This window comes from Festucalex cinctus, chromosome 12 (assembly GCF_051991245.1).
Source record: "Festucalex cinctus isolate MCC-2025b chromosome 12, RoL_Fcin_1.0, whole genome shotgun sequence".
Lineage (NCBI taxonomy): Eukaryota > Metazoa > Chordata > Actinopteri > Syngnathiformes > Syngnathidae > Festucalex > Festucalex cinctus.
In genome coordinates this window covers 18,473,255-18,496,544 of record NC_135422.1, presented here as the reverse complement: position 1 = coordinate 18,496,544, position 23,290 = coordinate 18,473,255, and the positions used below count along the sequence as shown (strand labels likewise).

The window sequence follows — 23,290 nt, the reverse complement described above, 5'->3', positions numbered from 1 at the left end:
TGGAGCCGTAAATAGCAGGATTGCTATTCAGAAACAGAAATACAGTATGCACTTCCTGTTTGTTACTTTTTCTTCTTCTTCTTCCAATTTCACGTGTTAGGTATGCTGCCAGCTAGTGGTCAAAAGTGGATTGATCCTAATTTGAAGGGATACTTAACTCATTGAGCCATTTTCAGCAGTAAAAAGTTAATATTTTGTCCATAATTACTGTGGTAACGTCATTATTTTTCATCTACAATTAATACCTTTAAAAAGTAATTTTTCCACTTGCTGTCGACTGATGATGACATCACTTGTGCTGAGGAAGTAGGTAACGACCAATCATGGCTCATTTTACTGACCAAACCCAGAAAACAGGTGAGCCACGATTGGCCATTACCTACTTCCTCAGCACAGGTGATGTCATCATCAGTCGACAGCAAGTAGAAAAATTAATTTTTTAAAGGTATTAATTGTACATGAAAAATAATGTAGTTACTAAATGAATTCTGGACAAAATATTCACTTTTCACTGCTGAAAAATTGTTCAATGAGTCAAGTATCCCTTTAAATCAGAGTCAATCCACTTTTGACCACTAGCTAGCAGCACACTTAATGGTGTAAAATTGGAAGAAGAAGAAGAAGAAGAAGAAGAAGAAGAAGAAGAAGAAACAAACAGGAAGTGCGTACTGTATTTCAATACTGCCAAGTTTGTGATTGACTGGCAATCCTGCTTTTTACGCCTACATAAAATGACAGTTTGGTTTTCTTTTTATGTACAACTTTGGGCATGATTATTGATGTATATTATGAGACGTTTAGTTTGTTAGATTTGAAAACAGAATTGGTTTATTATAAACACATAGAAGAATTGGTACATCAATTTCTGTTGCTCCCTGTCAATATATTACGTATTTAAATGTGTTTGCATGATTGTAAAGGTTTTTTTTTTTTTTAGCATACAGTGGTACCTTGACTTACAAGTGCCCCAACGTACAAGTTGTATTATTTATTTATTTTTTTATTGCTTTGTGTTGCAACTCAGCAAAAATTCAACAAAATCAGCCTCAGTCACTGTGCCACTAGATGGTGACAGTTTTTTTTTTTTTTTTGGTGCTGGTATTTTGCCTAACATGGAAGATGTCCGGAAAAAAATGGTGCCACACTTACTGATGCATTTTTTAGTTATTTTGAACACCAAGCAAACTCAGGCACACAAGCTCAATAGGTGCAAATTTATTTTCTATACATTTTTTTTTGCGTGTGTGTGTGGGGGTGTGTGTGTGTGGGGGTGTGTGTGTGTGTGTGTAAATTACAATCATGTGTGTTTGAATGAATTTCAATCTAATTGGGTCTTCTTTACTAAATTGTCATCTTTGAACAGGAATGAAGATGTCAAACTGATTTTGTCGGAGAGCAGCTTCAGCGGACCTCAGATGCTGCGAGCGCGTTACGTCCTCTACCCTGGCTGGTGAGAGCCTTCCTCCGCTCTCAATTCCGTGTACGGCCGGCTCTAAAATCTCCCCTTGTATGTCTTCCAATGTGTTCTCCGTTATGATCATCATGACACCCTCCCAATTACCTTTCCTTTATGTTCTCCTGTAAATCCGAATTTATGTCTCCACGTATGTCCTCCTGCATGGAGTCCTTTTGCATCATGCCTCGTGTTCTCTTGTTATATTATACTATGGTGCATGTGTTTTTCTCCCGACCTCTAATCCCGTATCCTTGCCACGGAAGAACCTCTGATCCCAAAGCACCGAAACGTAGCGCTAAGACTGCCAGTTAGTAGTCCTTTGAAAACAAAATGGCAGATTGCCTGTGTCTTTCCAGGCAAAGGCTTCTAGGGAGAATAGACATGCCTTGTAAAATTCATGTTTCAAGTCAAACCGGATTCAAGGTCTTAATATTTCTACCGGTAAAAATTCTAGAGGACACGACCGAGCCAAAATATTCACTTCAGACTAAAATGACAGACTTCCCTTGTCTTTTCAGGTAAGTCTTATTTAGACACTATTGTTAGTCACGATAGATATTTGACAAACATCACATTACCCAGTTGAAACTAGCTTTGGGGGGGGATGATTTTTATTTTTTTTTGTAGTACAACACACTTATGTGCCAAAAAGACTGCTTTAAACCAAAATGGCAGACTCCTGTCTCTCCTGTGCAATGAATCGTTAATTCAATTACAATTTCAGTTATTACACTCCACGATTACAAAATCAGCACAACCATAAAAAAATTATTAATACTAATTTTGAGTCGTTATGAGTTGTTCATATTTATACATTTGCACCTCTTTTAAATTTTAAAATAACTAATTTAATAACTAAGTTTTGTTTTGTCTCAAAGGAACTTGCATAATTATAGTGTTTTAAAGAATTGTATTTGTCTTAATATTTTTTAACGTTTAAACATTTTCTTGGTTTGCACCAAAAAAATAAATGATCATCCTAATTGTGATTTCAATATTACCAAAATAATCATGATTAGTATTGTCTTCATAATCGAGCAGCCCTACCTTAGGCATAACTTCTTCAGATTTTTTTTCAGAGTATGCCACTATTTCCCAATTATTTATTGTTATAGCCCCTAAAAAAAGAGAAAATATTTTGCACTCACCCTAACGCTCCACCGTGACTATAAATAGTATCATTTGTCTCTAAAACTCTTTGCACACTCTCTAACAATGAGATCACGACTGCCACCTACTGTAATGGATGTATAATTACACTTTTTGGGGGGAGAAGCCATCTCCTCTGGCATTCCACTGCTTCCCCCGCCATGAGAAGGATCGACATGTCTACCAAACTACGAGGTGGACCCGTTTTTGGAAGCCGAATATTTTTGCTTAGTTCTTCAGGGTGCTACCATGGCAAAATGGCAGACTACGTGTGTACTTTTGGGCATGGCTTCTTAAGACTTTTTTTTTTTGGGGGGGGGGGCCTTCTTGTGCTAGACATGCCTACCCAAATATCATGTTGCGAAATGAAACCGGGCTCCAGTTTTCTCTCCGTAAGCAGCCTTATTTACTCAGGAACGAGGCCAGCGAGGACATTCGAGAGCGCTCAAATGTGGAGATTAACTGCTAAAAAGTCCAGACTCGTGCCAGAGTATAATCTTGGGAGAAGGGAAGAAGAGGAGGTGGGGGGAGGAGAGGGATTAGTGGGGGTGGGTTTCTGAGCACTGAGGCACGAAGACGGGATGGAGCAGGTCCAGGCGGGAAGGCGATCCCTGTGCGTACATGGCAACTGGCCTGTGTGGCCAACAGCTTGTTACTGGGCTGTGAGCGGGCAGCTGCTGATAGGACACAAGATGCCCGGCGGGCTTCACAGCAATTGCACGCGGCGGAGCCTGGGAACACAAAATTGGAGTTTAATTAACTCATTCACTGGCCGCCATTTTCACTGAAGCAATCCCCCCATCGCTCCCGGCTGTTTTACTGGATTTTGACTGATTTTGCAAGGCCCACAGAATACTGTGTTCAATTGCTAGAAAAACATGGAACCTACCAAAAGAAAGATTAGTCTCTTCTTTCATCATGAAAAAAAAACTACATTTCTATTTGTTTCCATTTTGTAGCAATTAGCATTAGAATATTGTTAAGTGTCATGAATAGTCATATTCCTGGTGAAAACGCTGACAAAAACAGCTTGTTGCAACATGGCCCTGGTTGATCTCTTATACTCTGCTGCCACCTCCTTGCCGTTTGTGTAATAACTATCATTTCTTCAACCGTTCTTTGCAGTTGAGAGGCTACATCAAAGCCTTGTATGCTCTAGCATACAAAAAAAACATCTTTGGGAACATGGTAATATTTAAAATAAAACGTATTTATATGTTTTTGGGACCAAATGAGTTTAAGGGGCTGTCTGCCGGATTCATTCAGGAAAATGCACTTTTTAAATACAGGATGTACACACTTTAACTTTCTCTCAGTCTACACATCTGTGTTTTTGTTCATCTTTTGTGGTAATTTCGTCCTAAACCCCCACCTCCCCAGCCTGTATTTTGCCATTTTGTGTTTTTTTTGTTAACAGCGGGACGTTTCAGTGGAAAGACAGTATTTACAACCCTCCAGCCAATCGCAGAGTGGGGGGTGGCGTGTCGCAAACGGGGCCGGGCGAACGTGTCTGCTGCGTGACGTCACTCCCGCGGCAATTTGAAAGCACGCACGGATTTTTTTTTTCTTCACTCACTCATTCACACACGTAAGCTTCTGTGAGTGAGTGAGTGGGAAAAAAAAAATTAAAAAATCCGTTTAGGACGAAATTACCACAAAAGATGAACAAAAACACAGATGTGTAGACTGAGAGAAAGTTAAAGTGTGTACATCCTGTATTTAATCCGGCAGACAGCCCCTTTAAGCATACGAACGCGTAAAATCCAAAATAGAACAAAATGGTACCAGTACCAGAAACCAGTTTGCTTGACATGTTGATCATGTGTAGACCTACAAAAAAATAATAATAATAATCCAAAAAGAGACAGGAAGTCAGTTTTTATTGTTTAACATGGAGCCATTCAGTGTCCTAATACTTTTGTACAATTGCTACCAAGGTTATTTTAGTGAATTAAAGCTAACAAAAAAACTAAAATTCAAAAAACAATTTCGTTAATGAAATCAAATAAAAACAAAAATGCTTTTTTTAAAAAAACGAACTGAAGCTACATTTTATGTTTACAAAACTAACTATAATTACTGAAAAAATGTCCTTTGTTTTAGTCTTTGGTAATTAATTTAATGCATGAGCATTTGGGAATGATTTTAAATGTGATTTTAAGTAGATTTATTTTGATATTAACAGAAGTGATGTCATTTAGCAGCAGCCAATAGAAAAGCACCTTCAGGTGACATCGCGCCCATGGTGTTTTTTTTAAATATTGCGCACAAGTGATACACGTTTTTTTAAAACTAAAATTATTACTGAAACTAGCTAAACTAAAACTAAGCATTTATTAAATAACTAAAATAAAACTAACAGAACCACTCTGAAAACTAATTCAAACTAACTCAATTTAAAAAACAAAACTCAAAACGAACTAAAATGAAAATTCCAAAACTATAATAACCCTGATTGCTACCAAACATGAACAATTGCGTAGCAGATAGACCAGACGCTAAATTGAGAAAAATTTGTCCACATGACGACCTTTTTGTTGCAGGTGCAATGGCCGCTTCCTCTCGGGTTCAGGGTCGTTGGTCCTCACCCAACATGGCGTAGCCTTCAGACGGCCCCTGGAGAGGATTCTGTTTGTGGCCCGCTGTAAAGGTAAGAGGGAACCAGCTCCGTCTTATCTCCCTTTTTTATTCCCCTCACACGCGTGACACAAGCTTCAGATACGAGCTGGCAGAGTGCGGAGCGATTACATAACGCCGCCATGGCCTCCAAATATGAGCACGGCCGCCGGTGCCAACGAGCCGTAATTTGTCAGCGCAGGCCTGCCAAGCTTCTGCCTCGGCGCTAGCAACTGGACAATCGTCGTGCTTTTTAGCACCGCGTGAAAGGGCTACACGATATTGGAAAAACATGCGATTTTTTTATTATTTAGAACTCGATATCTCCTCCCCCACAGGTTCTTCTGGATTGTGTATTTCCAAATTAATTTGAATTACTTAAGAAATTTTAAGGATATTTTTTAAAAAAACCTAAAAAAAAACCTCTAAGGTATATTTTGCGGCACAACCACAAACACAAGAGGGTTTAGATCATCGTTTTTCTTTCTAGTTTTTCTTTCTAGTACAATCATTACGAAAAGTTCTGTTGGCATTTAAACTGTAAAACACGTTTTTGCTGCTTTTGTCTCTCCTCTTTATTTAGCATTCAAGGCGTCACTCAGGCCGAGCCCCTTCAAAGGAAATGTCTACAATGTGTGGGGGAAAGTCAGGTTTTCTGGTAGGAGACTTTTTTTTTTTTAACCTTACTTGTAGGCCTAATTAATTATAATAATAAGTATTTTATTATTATTATTATTATTATTATTATTATTATTATTTGTATTATTATTAGTATTATTATTAGTATTATTATTAGTATTGTTATTAGTATTGTTATTATTGTTGTTATTATTATTAGTCACAATTAGTCAGGTTTTCTGGTAGGATATTTTTTTAACCTTACTTGTTGGTCTAATTAATTATAATAATAATTATTTATTATTATTAGTCACAATTAGTCAGGTTTTCTGGTAGGATATTTTTTTAACCTTATTTGTAAGCCTAATTAATTATAATAATAATTATTTATTATTATTATTATTATCATTATTATTATTATTATTATTATATTATTATTGTTGTTGTTGTTATTATTATTATTATTATTATTAGTCCCAATGAGTCAGGTTTTCTGGTAGGATAATTTTTTTTAACCTTACTTGTAGGTCTAATTAATTGTAATAATAATTATTTATTTATTTTAATTATTATTATTATTATTATTATTATTATTATTATTATTATTATTATTATTATTATTATTATTATTATTCACGATTAATAATTAGTCAGGTTTTCTGGTAGGAGAATATTTTTAAACTTACTTGTAGGTCTAATTAATTCTAATAATTATTATATATTATTATTATTATTAATATTATTATTTATAATTAACTAATAATTAGTCAGGTTTTCTGGTAGGAGAATTTTTTTCAACCTTACTTGTAGGCCTAATTAATAGTAATAATAATAATAATAATAATAATAGTCATCATCATTATTATTATTATTATTATTAATAATAATAATAATAATAATAATTATTATTATTATTATTAGTATTAGTATTATTATTAGTATTATTTATAATTAATTAATAATTAGTCAGGTTTTCTGATAGGAGAATTTTTTTTACCTTACTTGTAGGTCTAATTAATTATAATATTAATATAATAATAATACTTATTATTATTATTATTATTATTATTATTATTATTATTATTATTATTATTATTTCAGACTCCTCTTTGGAGGCCTCTACATGCCCCAAAAACTCAATTTTTACACGCATGTCTATCCTGGTGAAAAATCCATCTTTCGCAATCTAGCTCCCCCTGGAAAGTTACAAAAAAAAAAAAAATCGACTCCCGACACCACTTTCAGCCATCGACCCGAAATTGGGTGGACATGTTTATGTACTTTTAACAGTAAGCACTTTGCAAAAATCGAATAGGAAGTCAACCATTTTGTTGTGACATAACTCCTACTGAAGAATTTTAACCACGTCATGTTTTTATTACTTTTTCTTGACTCTTGAGTACACATTCCTCCTTCACTGCGCACATACGGTGTTCGAATTTTTGCCTTCGCGCCCCAACGTGGGCTCTCCGAGCCGTTTAGGGATCACAGGTCTCATTTCGCCCCTCGGCTGTGAGCTTTTCCGTGTTCCACGGGGCAATCTAGACCGGCCGCACGTGACGGAGGTGAGCTACAGCGCGGCCAGTGGCGACCTCCGCCTCGTCCCGGAGCAAAACTCCTCGGAGCCGACAAGCGGCGCTTCCTGCTTCCTGGTTTTCGATGGCGTCGGCCTGACTGAGGATGCGCTCAAGGACTGGCTCAGACTCTGCACCAAGCAGGTAGCTTTGAACTTTTATGATAAAAAAAGAAAATCATAATTATCATTATTGCGTCATCATTATATTATTTAAACTGGATTTAATGGAGCAACAGCCTTGACTAAAATGCTCGCACTTAATGGGTCGATTTTTGTATTTTAGATTTTTTGCCTTATGTTGCGAACAACATTTTTTTACTTCTGAGTGAACAGACAAGGTCCAGACTGCTGTACATTTTTTTTTTTTTTTTAAGATTGATGCAGATTCCTATTTTTGGTAGAATGTCACCGATTAATGACAAAGATATATATATATATATATATATATATATATATATATATATATATATATATATATATATATATATATATATATATATAATATATATATACTGCGGTTGGCTGGCAACCAGTCCAGGGTGTCCCCCGCCTACTGCCCAGAGCCAGCTGAGATAGGCTCCAGCACTTCCCGCGACCCTTGTGAGGAATAAGCGGTCAAGAAAATGGATGGATGGATGGTGTATGTAAGTGTGTGTGTGTGTATATATATATATATATATATATATATATATATATATATATATATATATATATATATATATATATATATATATACACACACACACATAATGAGTAAAATAACTAATTTTTTGGTCCCTTAACGTTTACAACAATAAAGTTATGAATTACAGGCAAAATATTTGACTTGTAACTTTTAAGCAGGGGCAGTGTTTGAACGTCATTTTCTTTTTGGCAAAAATCGGCTGATTTTTTTATTTATTTATTTTTTTGCAGATTTGTTTTCAGCAAAAATCGACTGATTTTTTTTTTTTCGCAGATTTTCTTTTCCGCAAAAATGGGCTTATTTATTTAGTTTTTTTTTTTTTTGCCGATGTTAAAACAACTAATATCGGTTGATTAAATCGGTTTAGATGATTAATGCGTCGGGCCCCACTTAAGACATTTCTGTTGTCGTATTTTCCATTTTTCACATTACGATTTATTTATTTATTTTTGGCTGGGACAGATTAATGGAATGTTACTTGATTTGAGAGGCGGCTGATTTGGGTTTATGAGCAATAGTTAGGGAACAAATCTAACTCGTAAGTCAAGGTACCACTGTATATTAAAAAAAGATGTCAATAAAAGCAGACGTTATTCAATTGCTTCTGCTGCACACAGATGCAGACCAAGAAGACTAAAAAGACGGAAATGACGCTTTCGCCTGAAGAATTGAAGAACATTCACGTGAGTGTTTTGAGACAGATGTCATGTTTATGACATCATCGAACTGCTAATGTTTGATGCCAGCCTCCTCCGCGCAGACGAGGCGACACTTGGACCCACTGCCGCCGGGATTTTTCTACAACGGTTGTCAATACGTCGACATGTTTGGAGAGAAGCGAGACCACCATCCAAGTATCCTTCACCGATGACGCCAGGTGCAAAAAAAAAAACATCAGCGGGAAAACGGGAAACGGCATCGTGATTAATCCATAAAAATGTCACATTTATGAGGATGATTTTTGTAACGGTTGTTTTTGGTTGGGTTTTTACAGATTTTGATGTTGATATAGCAGTGGTTCTAAACTTTTTTACCCCAAGTACCACTTGAAAAAAAAATACTTTTTAGTACCACCATGAAAGCCAATTTTAAAAGACATCAAAAGCTATGCAGAGGTTTTATTGTTAAAAAAGTATATTTAATATCATTGCAAGCACACTGCGCCTCAAGAAGAAAATCAAAAATAGTACTTGGACCAAAATAAATTTAATGTATATATGTATATATGTGTAAAATACTGTATATGATTAGTACTACTACAAGTATGCACATGCAGATGTTTTAATTTGTTGATTTTTTTGTGTGTTTAGGGGTCTAAAAAATTCTTACCCCCCCCCAAAAAAAAATAATTATTTCAATAGGTGGCTTAAAAAAATTAGGATTTAAATAAAAAATATTTCTCCATGTTTTTGACATAAAATGCAGCATTTTTTTAGGGGTTTAAAAAATTATTCTTAACCCCCCCCCAAAAAAAACAATAATAATAATAATAATTTCAGTAGGTGGCGTAAAAAATTATGATTTAAAAAAAAAAAATCATTTCAGTAGGTGGCTTAAAAAATTAGGATTTAAAAAAATAATAATTTCTCTGTTTTTCATGTAATATTCAGCATTTTTTAAGAGGTTTAAAAAAATTATTATAAAAAAAAATAATTTTAGTAGGTGGCTTAAAAAATTATGATTACAAAATTCATTTCAGTAGGTGGCTTAAGAAAAATCTGATTTAAAAAAAAATTCTCCCTGTTTTTAACATAAAATGCATAAATTTTTTTTAGGGGTTTAAAAATTTACTATTAATTATTTAAAAAAAAAATCATAAAATAATTTCCGTAGGTGGCTTAAAAAAATATTTTCAGTAGTTGGCTTAAAAAAAAAATGATTTAAAAAAAAAATTCAGTTTTAATTTTAAATGGATTTTTGCAATTTGTGGGCCGCTCCAAAAACATTTAACTTGGGCGTTCCACAGTATTGTATTTAAAAAAAATAATAATTACATTCAGTCCATGAAATACATTTTAATTGCATTATTATGTGAGTCCAGGATTTTATTTGACTATATTGAAAGCAGTCTTTTAATGTTCACAATAAGCAGTGTCTTAAGATAATCTTTTATACTTTTGAGGAACCTTATTTTTGATGTGTTGGTCATTATTGTAATAGATTATTTATTTATTTATTTTTTGGTGGTGTTTGGTGCAAAAGGTTTGAGAAACCAGCGCAGTCGTAGAAAACCACTTTGGTGTCCATTCTCCTTCACCCTCGCATTCCCGCGCAGACATGTGTCAGTTTGTAGACGAGTATGTGGCCGAGGCCAACAAGCACATCGAGACGTTCAACCGCCAGCTGGACTTGCAAGCCGACTTGTTTGATCCCTGAAGTGAAGTCGAAGTCGTCAACTTGGGGTGGGGTGGGGGGGGGTTCACTGAACACTCAAGGTGAGCTTTTGGATTCTTCTTCTTCTCCCGGACCCTCGCGCAAAACCTTGACGGGAATTTCCACGGCCGCTCTTTTTTTTTTTTTTTTTTGCGTTTGTCAGGCGGCCAATTAATGCCTCTATTTGCGGCGGCAGTGGGCGGGCTTTCTCAAGAGTTGTCGTCACCCAATCCGCCCCTGCACCTGTCTGCCCCGTCCGTCCCCGATGTAAACAACAAACGTTGAGGCCACCGTCACGACGACAACGGCACGTTATTTTAAGAATCCCCGCCGCACAACAGCTAATGAAAGTGCAATTAAGCGCGCGCGGGTCCCCATCATGGCGCAACAGCTGAGGACGGTATTACGTGTCGGCCGGAATCTACTCTCCACATCACCGGCCGCTTTTTTTTTTTTTTTCCGTTTTTTCCACTCATGGTTACCAGGAAAAAAGGCAACGATAGATGCCAACATTCCGTTTTTTTGTTTTTACAAATAAATTATTTGTACAATTTTTAGGACTAAACACAATTTCTCTTCATAGCATTATGTGGCCCTTGCGTCCTTCTAATTTTCTGTATGTGGCCCTCAAATGAAAAAGTTTGGACACCCCTGGTTTATAGTACCGATACCACTGTTTTAATGCAATATCGGCACCTCTGCCGATACCAGTATCGGTATTGGAACAACACTAGTACTAATGTTTGGGGTTAGGATGATGCTGACTTTCAGTGAGGTTGTACAGTACACATTGCGTCTTTACATGAGACACTAATGGTTGAGATTAGGAAAGGCAGTTGTACAAAAAAATGTAGTCATAACTAGGGATGTAACGATAAGGGCAATATCGTGATATTAAAATCGTCATGTTCACAATATTTAAAAGGAACGCATCTGTTAAAAAAGTCAGGTTGATTTCCATTTGTGCAGTTCTAGTACCCTCTAGTGGCTACTTTATTAGTGCAATTTAATTTTCATTAGGGATGTTTTGGCCTTCTATGTTTAAAATCTATGCTAATTGTCAGATGAAGGGGAACCTAATTTGCTTGTGAAGCGATCAATGTGGGCTTGCATTAGCAAGTAAATGGCAAAATGGCACTACATTTTATATAGCGCTTTTCAACCTTACAAGGCCCTCAAAGCGCTTTACATTTCAACTACCCATTCACCTACTGATGACGCAGCATCAGGAGCAATTGGGGGTTCAGTATCTTGCTCAACAATACTTCGACGTGTTCACCATGGCATGGGATCGAACCCACAACCTCTGGGTTGGGAGATGGCCACCATACCACTTATCCACGCCGCCCCCATAAGTAAGTAAGTGCCTCAATATTGTTATTAGAGATTATAGGTGGTTTATATGCAGGGGTGCACATAATTTTTTTTATGGGTTACTCACATGAGTACCAAGAGATTGTGTTTGGTACTCACCGAGTGGTCTTAAGAAGAGTCTTCCTCAATGTCCTCTTCTGTGTCGCCACCGCTATCATCCGCTTCATCCGTTTCCAACATGGTATATGATGATGAAGTTGATGTAGATGCAGCTACCTGTCCCTGGTTGAGCCTCCGATTAGCGGTGTCCATCCATAGGTCAACAGCTGGCTTTGGGTCATACGTCACTGTGGTCTTTCGAGACAGGTGAATTTGCATCAGGGCTGTGAGCCGAGCATGTGACAGACGAGATCTGTACTTGGTTTTTATGATATTGAGATGTGAGAATCCCCTCTCACAAGCTGCACTGCTTAAAGGCAGTGTAAGAGACAATTTAATCAGTTTGTTGATGTTTGGATACATATCCAGGTTACTTGAATTTACTATTCGAACCAAGTCATACACAGAGGAGGCTCCCAAGCGTTTTCCTGTCTGTTTTAAGTGCATCCATTCTCTCACAGTCATTTCACTGTCAAGTTGTAAGATGACTTCATATTTCTGAAGAATGCTTTGAACAGTTGTGTTGCCAAAACGGTGGAGGTCTTGCATTTCTTGAGGCCATGTTGTGGGATCAAATACTAAGAAGTGGTCACATGACTTGAGGGAGTTGTATCTACTTTCAAATTCTTCAATTAACCCTCTGAGTAAATTCGACTTGTCTCTGTCAGCATCAGTATTGGAAACAGCGTGTGTCCTGTGGTGACCTTTACTATCAAGCAGAAGTGTGAACTGTCCAATGGCCACCATTAGTTCATCTTTACATTCTCCAATGGTCATTTTTTCCTTCTGAAACCTCAAAGATGTGGTCTTCAAAATGTTACCAATATCAAGCATGTTGGCCAGAAAACATTGAAAACGCTCTGTGCAGATATGCTGAAATTCCCTTGTGTCACTTGTAGCCAGCTGCATTTTAATGGCTGGCAGTAGTCTTGATATTTTTAACAGTGTTTCATGCCTCCATGCAGACCATCTGATATTATGAAACTTACCCAGTTTCACAAAAGAAATCCCATTCTCTTGACACATTTTTCTCAATGTAGCAGTGTTTTTTGCACCACCTTTCTGCAAGTAAAACTGCAACAGCTTGATCAAACAGCGATTAAATGTCTCACAGTAAGGCACACTTTGATCAGCTGACTTTGCACAGTTCTCTAGTGTGTGTGCGGTGCACAAAATGTGCACCAGGGAGCTTCCAACTGCAACGAGTTGCTTAAGTTTTGGCACAACACCGTTGTACGCACCAACATTAACAGCAGCACCGTCTGTGCACACAGCAACCAGCTTGCCCCTCCAGTCATCCAATCCTGCGTCCTGAAAAAGTTTCACGAGTCCGTTGGTAATGGCTTGTGCGGTTCGATCAGCACCCAGTTCAATTAGTCCAAGGAAGTCCGAGGAAAAGTCTCCGTCAGTGGACACTGACACAATGTAAACAATCTCATGCTCAGTTTTTGTGATATCCTCCGATCCATCAAAAAGTAGCCCCCAAAATTCAGAAGACTGCAGCTTTGCTCTCAACTCCCCGCTGATGGTTTGCGCAATGCTCTGAACGATCCGCGTGCCACCTTCACGCGAATGATACGCACTGCCGACATCCACTCCAAGCCGCTTCAGTAAATGAATATCTTCAGAATAGGAAGACATAGGACGTGCATGCTTAGCCTTATGAAAGGCGAGGAGAAAAATATTGCACAGAGCTTGTCGTTGTTCGTCATTAAGTCTGTCTCGCCACCTAGCAAGAGGACGACTGGCTATTTCTTCACGGCTAGCTTGTTGATTAGCAATAGCTTGCGCTATATTCGTGTGTTCTTTGCTCTTTTCATGTTTGTCAAATAAAGGATGGCTGAAATTCTTTGATCCCTTAAAAAACGCACCTGTTTTGTCCGCAAGATGTGGATGTGCGCGGCAAATGTTGCACCACATTTCAGTGCGCTCGTTATTAGCATCAAGCCACGGCACTTCTTGGAGCCACTTTTCAGAAAAAGCCCTCTTCGGCTCAGGATCGATTGTCTGTTTCTTTTTTGGTGGTTCGACTCCAAAGAAGCTGCTTAAAGTCTGTTGTTTCTTTGGCATCTTTCAAAGTTCTCTCCTTCACTGTGCTCGACAAGAATGAATGAGATGGCCGTGTGATATGTGAAAGACAGGTACGCAAAGGCGCGTCGTGACTTACTTGACGTTACGCTTCCGTGATTTCTGTTGCGCATGCGTACCTGCGTACCAATTATGTGCACTCCTGTTTATATGCATTGTTATGTACAAAAGCACAATATTGTGCTTTTTTTTTTTTTAGTATGAGCTCTTCTTTTTTCAAATATTGTTCTTTTTTAAATATCGCCAACCCCGCCACAATATTGTGATAATTATCGTATCGTCACCTTCATATCGTGATAATATCTTATCGTGATGTTTGGATATCGTTACATCCCTAGTTTATACGGTAGTCTGCTCGCGAGGTGGGAGTGACAAGATGGCCGCCCTGTGACTTCAACAGCTCCCACTGGCGCGTATGGGCTATCGGCTATCCGGTCATATATACAGGTCAGTGGTTGATATTAGCTCTTTACAAATTGGCAACAACAAAAAAAAAATCTAGACAATACTTTGCGGATGAAAAAAATGATAATGACCTTCATACATTCCCCTATAACCAAATTAAATCAACAAAATAATGGGCAATGTACTGCTGTATACCTTTTGAGAAATAGGTTAGCAGCTACCTAGCGAGTTTTCTCTCGGTCGGATGGTTTATATTATTTTGTCGGCGGCTTGCCAGCCAGCCAGCCAGCGAGAGGAAAGCAAAACAATAAAAGCGTTTTCTCCAGGTCGACAGGGCAAAAGTGATAAAAGTTATTTTTCTCCGCCCCCACCTAACCCACCACCAGCGTCCCCCACTGTCAAGCCATAGCATCCAGCGCTGGTGTGTTTGCGCCGCTACCGTCTTTTCCAATAACGGAATGCTTAGAATAGAAACCAACTATTAGTATTATTATTATTATTATGAATTTTACAATAGAAGTGCAATTGTATCTATAGTTTGATAGTGCACACCTTGTACTAATCAATTGTCCCCACTGGCTCTTTAAGGACCTTTAAAAGTGTTGTAAAATGATACATGAGGTGTGAAAAAAAAATGCCTCAGTGATTTTGTCTTTCAGATTAACGGCGGGATTACAGCCGTGCGGGATTATGTGTAAGTGACATCCTTTTGTATGCAAAAATGATAGAATGAAACTGGATGCTGGGGCCTCTCGTTCCAGCTCGCCTCCCGCTAAGCCCCGCAACAGTTGCCGTCCGTCTATCTCGCGGTGTCAGTGACGTAATCCCGCCGGGGATTTGTCTCCACAGATTGGGGGGGAGAAAAAAAACGCTAATTGGCCGAAAGAAGTCCTTAAAAAGACGAGAGGGATCTATCTGCGGGGTGGCTTCCATGCAAGCGAGGTGTGACAACAAAGAAATGAGACTGCAGCGGGCCGCACGCAAAAAAACAAAACAAAACGTAACAATCTTCATGTGTTACTAATAATGGAAAAAAACACATTTAAAAAATGTAATAGAAACCAATTCAAATGCATATGTAAATATGTTTATTGATTTTGTTTTTTATTTTATTGGATTTTTTTCATGTATTTTTATTTGTTTCCTTTTTTTCTAATGATTTAATTATACAATATTAATTTTGAAAAAAAATCATTTTTAATTAAGCCTATTTATAAACTTCACTTTTGTCATTTAAAAAAAATATATTGTGATAGAAACCAATTCAAATGCATATGTAAACGTGTTTATTGAATTAGTTTTATTTTATTGGATTTTTTTTCATTTATTTTAATTTGTTTTGATTTGTTTTCCTTTTTCTAATGATTTAATAATACAATATAAATTTTTCAAAAATTAACAATTTTTAATCAACCTTATTTATAAGCATCACTTTTTTCTCATTAAAAAAAAAGTTACAATGGTTATATACATAAATTAAAACATCATTCTATCCATCCTTTTTCTAATCGATTGGCATTTTTTTCATCATTAATATTTTTTCTCAATTTCTGAACTAACAAGATATTTTCAATTAATATAACTCAACTAGATTTTTAATTCCTTTTAAAATATGTTTAATACACGAAATTAAACCAATAATAAATATTAAATTCATTCATTCATCTAATTAAGTAATTGGTTGATTTGTTTATTCCAAATAGGAATAATTATGAGCAAAAAAATGTTTATATATATATATATATACTTATCCATATTTTATATTTATTGAATATATTTCATTCTATTTTAATAACTAATTGGTCAATTTTTTCTAATTAAATTAATTATAAATAATTCTATACCAATTTTTACTATTTTACTATAAAAAATAAACTTTTATATAAACATTTGAACTGTTTTTATGAATAACCTGGCTCATCTATGCATTTAAAAAAAAAAAAAATATGGCAGACGTTGCACAATCACGTTTTTTTTGTCACAGCTCGTACACCACTGAGATTATACCTTATACTGTACCTTCATATACTGTGTATGATTACTACTACAAGTATGCCTGCACTGTTTTTGCACGTGTTATGACGTTACCCACAATGCCTTTCACCAAGCAGCTGATTGAGCAACAAAGATTTTTCATATCTGCATAGGAACAAAACATGCACAAAGTGTATTTTTGTAAAACTGCAAGAGTACAAAAAAAAAAATGTTTTTCACATCCTGCCTTGGCTGAAAACGAGACCTTCATCACCGTCATGGTCGGCAAGGACACGTCTTTAAAAACAAAACAGTGTTGGTGAAAGGAATCTGTGGAGTCATTGTTATTATTGATCTATTTTTATTTTATTTTTTTTTACTCAGCCACAGCCATATATATATATATTAGGGGTGTCAAAATTAGTGCGTTAATTTAAAGCTCCTTTAATCGCCACAAATTTTTTAACGCGAATAATGACCACCCCTTACTTGGAAAGTAAGTAAGTAAAAATTTAGCAGTACTAATGCATATATTTGCGGAGACTGGGGTCAAGTTGTATTTTACAATTTTAAAAATGTGCAGAATTTCACAAGTTATATCATGCTAAAGATGAGCTATCTCTTCATATGAAAAGAAAAATGCACTGAGCTGTCACCAACGTCTTACAATTGCAATTTTGCCATCTAGTGGCAGAAAAATGGCCTCAACACAAATCAATATCACCTTCATTTTTTACAGGACAGTATACCTTTTTAATTTTTTCTCACTTTTATGAAAGATGCAGCCATATTAGTTTAAAGGGATACTTTAGTTATTTAGCCCATTATAGCATTAAAAAGTTAATATTTTGTCTATAATTAATGTGGTACTTTAATTATTTTTCACGTGCAATCAGTACGTTTAAAAACACAATTTGCAACTTGGTGTAGACTGAAAACGACATCACAAGGGCTCAGGCAACCAATCACAGCTCAGCTTGTGAATGTCACATGACCAAACCTTGAGGGTTACCTAAGCCCTTGTGATGTCATTATCAGTCGACAGCAAGTTGCAAAATGTGTATTTAAAGGTACTAATTGCACATGAAAAATAATGAAAGTATCAAATTAATTATAGACAAAATATTCATGTTTACCAAAAATGGTTGAATAAGTAAAGTATCCCTTTAACATTTTTTTTCTACTTTGAAGTTCACAAGAGTATGAAAAATTATTGTACATTTTAGTGTACATTTAGAACAGTTATAAAACTTATGATTAATTGTGAGTTAACTATTGAAGTCATACGATTAATTACAATTAAAAAATGTAATCCCCTGACACCCCTAATATATATATATATATATATATATATATATATATATATATATATATATATATACGTAGCCGTAGCAGCACGTCTCTGCAATGTAGGAGGAGCCTAGATTTTCTAACCCACGGTGGTAGACTGTGAGCCAGATGCGTTAATCACTAGGTCACCCACCACGCTGCCGCGTTTTGAGTTTTGATCATAGTGCTAACGAGAAATAATTTTAATTTTAACGGAAGTTAACCGTTTCTGTTTGGGAGGTAAAACCAAAATCTGTCAACAATGCAGTTTGGGACCAAATTTGGGACCCAAAGGGCCCTCCTTACACCTCCCTAGCTCGCTAGCTTTCCGGCTAGATTAATGTTTTCTAGCTGATGTTATAGGACAAAAACAAAGTTTGGTGTGACAATGAAGAGAAATACGGAATGTGTTAGCCTGTAAAAAATCCAAGTGCAAAAAAATATTTTCTCAGGCCTCGTGGGGGGTGCGGAACGGACGGCGTGAAATAATTGTCTGAGCTCTTTGCATACATGACCCGTATCGTCCGTCCGTCCAATCTGCATGACTAATAATGTCCGCGTGCAGCAAGAAGAGGAAGCTTTTACGATTGCTGTCCCCAGTTGAGTTGCGATGGATTTTTGATGTCACGCCGACAAAATTCGATTACGGGAACAAGAAAGGGGGAAAAAAAATAAAACAAAGGGCTCATTTGTTCTCGGGTTGGATCCAAAGGTGCCAAACATTTGTCTCAAGGGGCGTGTCCAATTTGTATTTTGCACACAAAATTGCTGGAACTTGTGTTGTGTTTTTTTTCCTGTGACTGATGCTTCTGTTTTTTTTGTTTTTTTTCTTGACCATACAGTAATAATCTCATTGTGTGTGTGTACTATTTACCACATTAAATATTTATTATACTGGATCCATGGCAGCTTTGTGTTCAAACCGGTGGCGGGCTGTAAATTTGCTACTTGGACTTTCAGTCTTTTAAAAAAAAAAAAAAAAAAAAAAAAATAGTGATAGACTGATGGTTTTTTTGGGCCGATAGTGATTATTAGTAGTCAAAAAGTCAAAAGAGAAAATATTAGTGTCATTAAAAAATAAAAATAAAAAAGACATTTACAAACATCTGTTTTTACTTTGGAAAAGAGTGACCAAACCTGGAACACAATACAACATCAATCCCACCTTTTTTTTGAAATCACTTTACAAATACGAAATAAAAAAATAATTACTGGTTAATAAACAGAAAACTGGGGGGGGGGAATGCTTTTTGTAATGCACTTTAATGCAAAATTAAAATGAATCTGATTAGTCAATTAATTGATTCTAAAAATATTGAGACCAGGGTTATTTATTAGAGTTTGGGAATTTTCATTTTAGTTAGTTTTTATTTTGTTTTAATTGGTTAGTTAGTTTTAATTGGTTTTGAGGGTGGCTCTGTTAGTTTTTATTAGTTTTAGTTTTTTTTTTTAAATGCTTAGTTTTAGTTTAGTTTTAGTTAGTTTCAGTACTAGTTTTCGGGGGGGGGGGGGGGGGTATGTGTATTGTGGACAATATTTAATAAAGAACATAGATTTTTTTTTAAGTTTTGTTTTTTAAATTTAGTTTAAATTTGTTTTTTTATTAGTTTTATTATTTTTAAATGCTTAGTTTTAGTTTAGTTTTAGTTAGTTTCTGTACTAGTTTTCACTTTTTAAAAATGTGTATTGTGCGCAATATTTAATAAACAACATAGTTTTTATTTCAAAATTAATTTTTGTTTTTTAAATTTAGTTAGTTCTAATTAGTTTTCAGGGTGGCTCTGTTAGTTTTTATTAGTTTTAGTTTTTTTTAATGCTTAGTTTTAATTTAGTTTTAGTTAGTTTCAGAACTAGTATTTGTTTCTTTTTTTAATGTATATTGTGCAAAATATTTAATAAAGAACATAAATTTTATTTTGTTTTGAGTTTTGTTTTTTAAATTTAGTTAGTTTAAACTAATTTTCAGGGTTAGTTTTTAGTTAGTTGTTAGTTTTTATTAGTTTTAGTTTTCTTTTAAATGCTTAGTTTTAGTTAGTTTCAGTACTAGTTTTTGTTGTTTTTTTATGTGTATTGTGCACAATATTTAATAAAGAACATAGTATTTATTTCATTTTGAGTTTTGTTTTTTTACAGTTAGTTACTTTTAATTAGTTTTCAAGGTGGTTATGTTATATTTTATTAGTTTTAGGTTTTTTTAATGCTTAGTTTTAGTTTAGTTTTAGTTAGTTTCTGTACTAGTTTTCGTTTTTTTATGTGTATTGTGCACAATATTTGATAAACAACATAGTTACTTTTTATTTCATTTTGAGTTTTGTTTTTTACATTTATTTCAGTCATGTTTTATTAGTTTTAGTTTTTTTATGCTTATTTTTAGTTAGTTTCTGTACTAGTTTCAGTTAGTTTTTCTTTCCTAAAAAGCATTTTCGTTTTTATTTTATTTCGTTCACGAGATTAATTTGTGAATTTTAGTTTGTTTATTCCTTAGTTTTAGTTAACTAAAATAACCTTGATAGTCACAGTACTACTTTAGTACTACTGTATCGCCGTTTTCTTACTTTGATCGACCAAACATTGGAATTGAATGTTTGTAAATGTCAAACAAAGCAAAGCTTGGCTGTTGATGGCGACCACCTGTTTGATTCCGTGTCACTTGACGGGCGTTAAAGATGGAGGACGGCTCAAAAAAAAAAAAAAAGTGCCAAGAATGCCTCCCCACACATGCTGAGCTTTTACGGCTCCCGTTTCCTCATGTTGCGTGTGCGTGTTTATGAGTGAGGGAAGTTGTGTGTGTGTGTGTGTGTGTGGTGATGTTGTTGCCAGGCAGATGGAGCGGTCCACATGGCTAACCTCTGACATCAGCCTTTCCTGCCGCCTGTTTTACCCCCCCCCCCCCCAGCGACTTAAGGCAAGGCCGCTTGCACATAAACACACACATAAACGCGCACGCACCTTGACTTCAAATATCCAGCAAGTGTTTTTAAGCCCCGCCCCCTCATTGTGTTGGTTTATTTGCGGACCGCCGTGACAGCCTGGCGTAAACACTCGTCACTCTCACTAGGGTTGAGTGGACGCAGGCCTCACATGAATGTTAATCGAGAGAGAGAGAGAGAGAGAGAGAGAGAGAGAGAGAGAGAATATAAAAAGTCTACACACCCCCGTTCTGGTGCTGTTCACTGGAAGGGGAAAAAAAAAAAAAAGAACTGTTCATAATTCCCTCCGCTCTTGAATCGTACAGGCGATAGGCCACCTGCAGCCAAGTGCCTCTGATTAACCCCAAATAATGTTTGGCTTTTCTAGTAGGCTTTTCTCTGATATTTGCTGCCTTTCAAGCAAGGTCAAAACGTTTTGTGGCAACACGAATGACGAATATTTTGAACACTTCCAGTCTCAGTTTAGCCCGAAAGCATGATGCCGCCTCCAACACCGTGTCTCACTTTTGGTGATGAGCAGCGTTGTGTTTGAAAGAAGAAACTTGTTAAAAAAAAAAAAAACAAGGAATGAAGAAGTGACGGTTGTTTTACTTTGTGTTAATGTACATTTTTAACAAATGGCAAAAGTAATGCTATTGATTGGGAGCAAATCAAAATTGGAACTCAATCATAAGTTTATTACAAACTAATATATTTAGTTTTGTATATTAATTTATTTATGTATATTAATTTATATTTATTTATTTAGTTATATTTATTAATTATTATTATTATTATTAATATTTTTATTCATTTATATACATTTAAATGAATGTCGGCATTACACACAACACTGATATTTTCGGCAATATTTATTTCAAATGAGATAATTGCTGAAAAAAAGAAAAGTCTAAATACAGTGTTCCCTCATTTTCCGCTGGGGTTAGGTTCCAAAAAATACCCGCAATAAATGAAATCTGCAAAGTAGTTAGCTTTATAATTTGCATTTATTATAAATGTTTTAAGGTTCTAAATCCCCTTACCACACAGTTTATACACTTTTCCCATTGAGGCATTTACATTTTCTCACATTTCTTTTAAATATCCTCAATGTTCAAACCTTCATAAATTTGATAAAATAGGTACGTTACTGTAAAAAAAAACAAAAAAAAAACAAAGCATGCAAAATTGCACTAAAAAAAATCTGCGATAAAGCAAGGCCGCGAAAAGTGACCCGCGTTATAGCGAGTGAACACTCTTTTTATTTTTAGTTTGTCCAAATAGTTTTTTTTTTTTTTTTTTTTTTTTTGTCATTACTGGACATACATTGAAGTGAATGTAGACATTACAGCACAACACAATGACATTTCCCCCAATTTTTATTCCAAATTATATAATTGCTGAAAAAAAAGAAAAGTCTAAAATACGAATACGTTTTATTACAAAGCACCTGCTCTTGCGGTTACACAATACAAATACGTACAAAAGCAATCAGCACCAGAGAAAAATGTTGAAACTTCCTGCCTAATAAAAAAAACCTCAAGCTTTCAAACAATCAACCAGCTGAAGTTGAATTGTGCAACCTTTTGCACATCTCTAATGACAATCGGCTGCATCATTAAATTGCATACTGAAAGCCATCTGAGGATTTATTTCTTGCTCTTGTTACCCATCTTATGGTCTCTAGTAGAATTTTACGATGTCACTAGTGGTGCAAAGTTTTTCCTCACTAGTGACATTGTTGTCCGACTAGTGTACTCAGAGCCAACTCGAGCATTGTGGCCTCCAGGGGGCAACAGTCATGAAATGAAGCAGCAGTTGTACTGCGTTGGTTATTTCGAAAAATTGCATTTAAGTTGAAAACTGAACAGCCCACCAAAATGTCCCCACAAGGTCAAGTCAGTTCCACAAGTGTGAGCTATACCGGGAATATGGGCCCCATCATGTAGCAAAAACAAAAGTGTGGTGAATTATGCAATGCAATGATTGCGGTCTGTGGTCACCATGAGCTTGTTCAACACGGCCATCTTTCGATACCAGCCAGAACCGAGCCAAAAAGGCGCCTGCTTGGAGAACGGGGAGCAAGCGAGTCGGCATATCTGGTGAGTGTCTTCACTTGTTTACAGCTGTTTGAACTTTCGTCAACCAAGATAGCATTTAGCATTAGCCCAGTTAGCAGTAGCCCACCTTGTATTTCACCTTGTATTTAGAGAAGTTCTTCTCCACGTGAAGTAAAACCTTTTGTAGTTCCTCCACAAACAGACGCACACGAGACACGCAGGCCGACGCGATATTTCACGTTCAGTCTGAAACTAGCGTACTATAGTACATGGACCTTGAAGTAGACATCAAGGACAGCAAATGGCGTTCAAACCAGTTTACGTCCTCCCATAAATACGACCACATTGGTCGTTTTCAAAAGGTGCCAAATTATGACCAAGTGTTGTGTATTTTAGTTTAGCAACCTCTAGCGGCCATGTTAAGTAGCGCAAAAAACACTAAAGAGAGTTTCAAACTCAGTGTTTATCCGACCGAGCTATTCGTCCAGTGATTGCGTTTAGTGTTGAAACATATTTTGTTATTTATGACTATAGGAATATAACGATATCCAAATATTGTAAAAAAAATAAGCTCATACT

At 35.9% G+C, this 23,290-nt stretch overlaps 1 protein-coding gene across 2 annotated transcripts in view; it reads left to right on the top strand.

Annotated features, from left to right (window-relative positions):
* The window catches only part of dnaaf9 (dynein axonemal assembly factor 9), a 36,950-nt gene extending 26,269 nt beyond the window's left edge, over positions 1 to 10,681 (top strand). The window contains exons 31-37 of one of the 2 annotated variants that reach the window (XM_077538176.1): positions 1,364 to 1,450; positions 5,149 to 5,255; positions 5,805 to 5,879; positions 7,385 to 7,557; positions 8,718 to 8,783; positions 8,861 to 8,954; positions 10,376 to 10,681. In XM_077538176.1, the coding sequence (XP_077394302.1) occupies positions 1,364 to 1,450; positions 5,149 to 5,255; positions 5,805 to 5,879; positions 7,385 to 7,557; positions 8,718 to 8,783; positions 8,861 to 8,954; positions 10,376 to 10,476 (703 nt within the window). In that variant the 3' untranslated portion in view covers positions 10,477 to 10,681. Of the gene's footprint in view, positions 1 to 1,363; positions 1,481 to 5,148; positions 5,256 to 5,804; positions 5,880 to 7,384; positions 7,558 to 8,717; positions 8,784 to 8,860; positions 8,955 to 10,375 lie in introns of those variants that run through there. The other variant, XM_077538177.1, reaches the window with a different exon arrangement.
* The last annotated feature ends 12,609 nt before the right edge of the window (positions 10,682 to 23,290 follow it).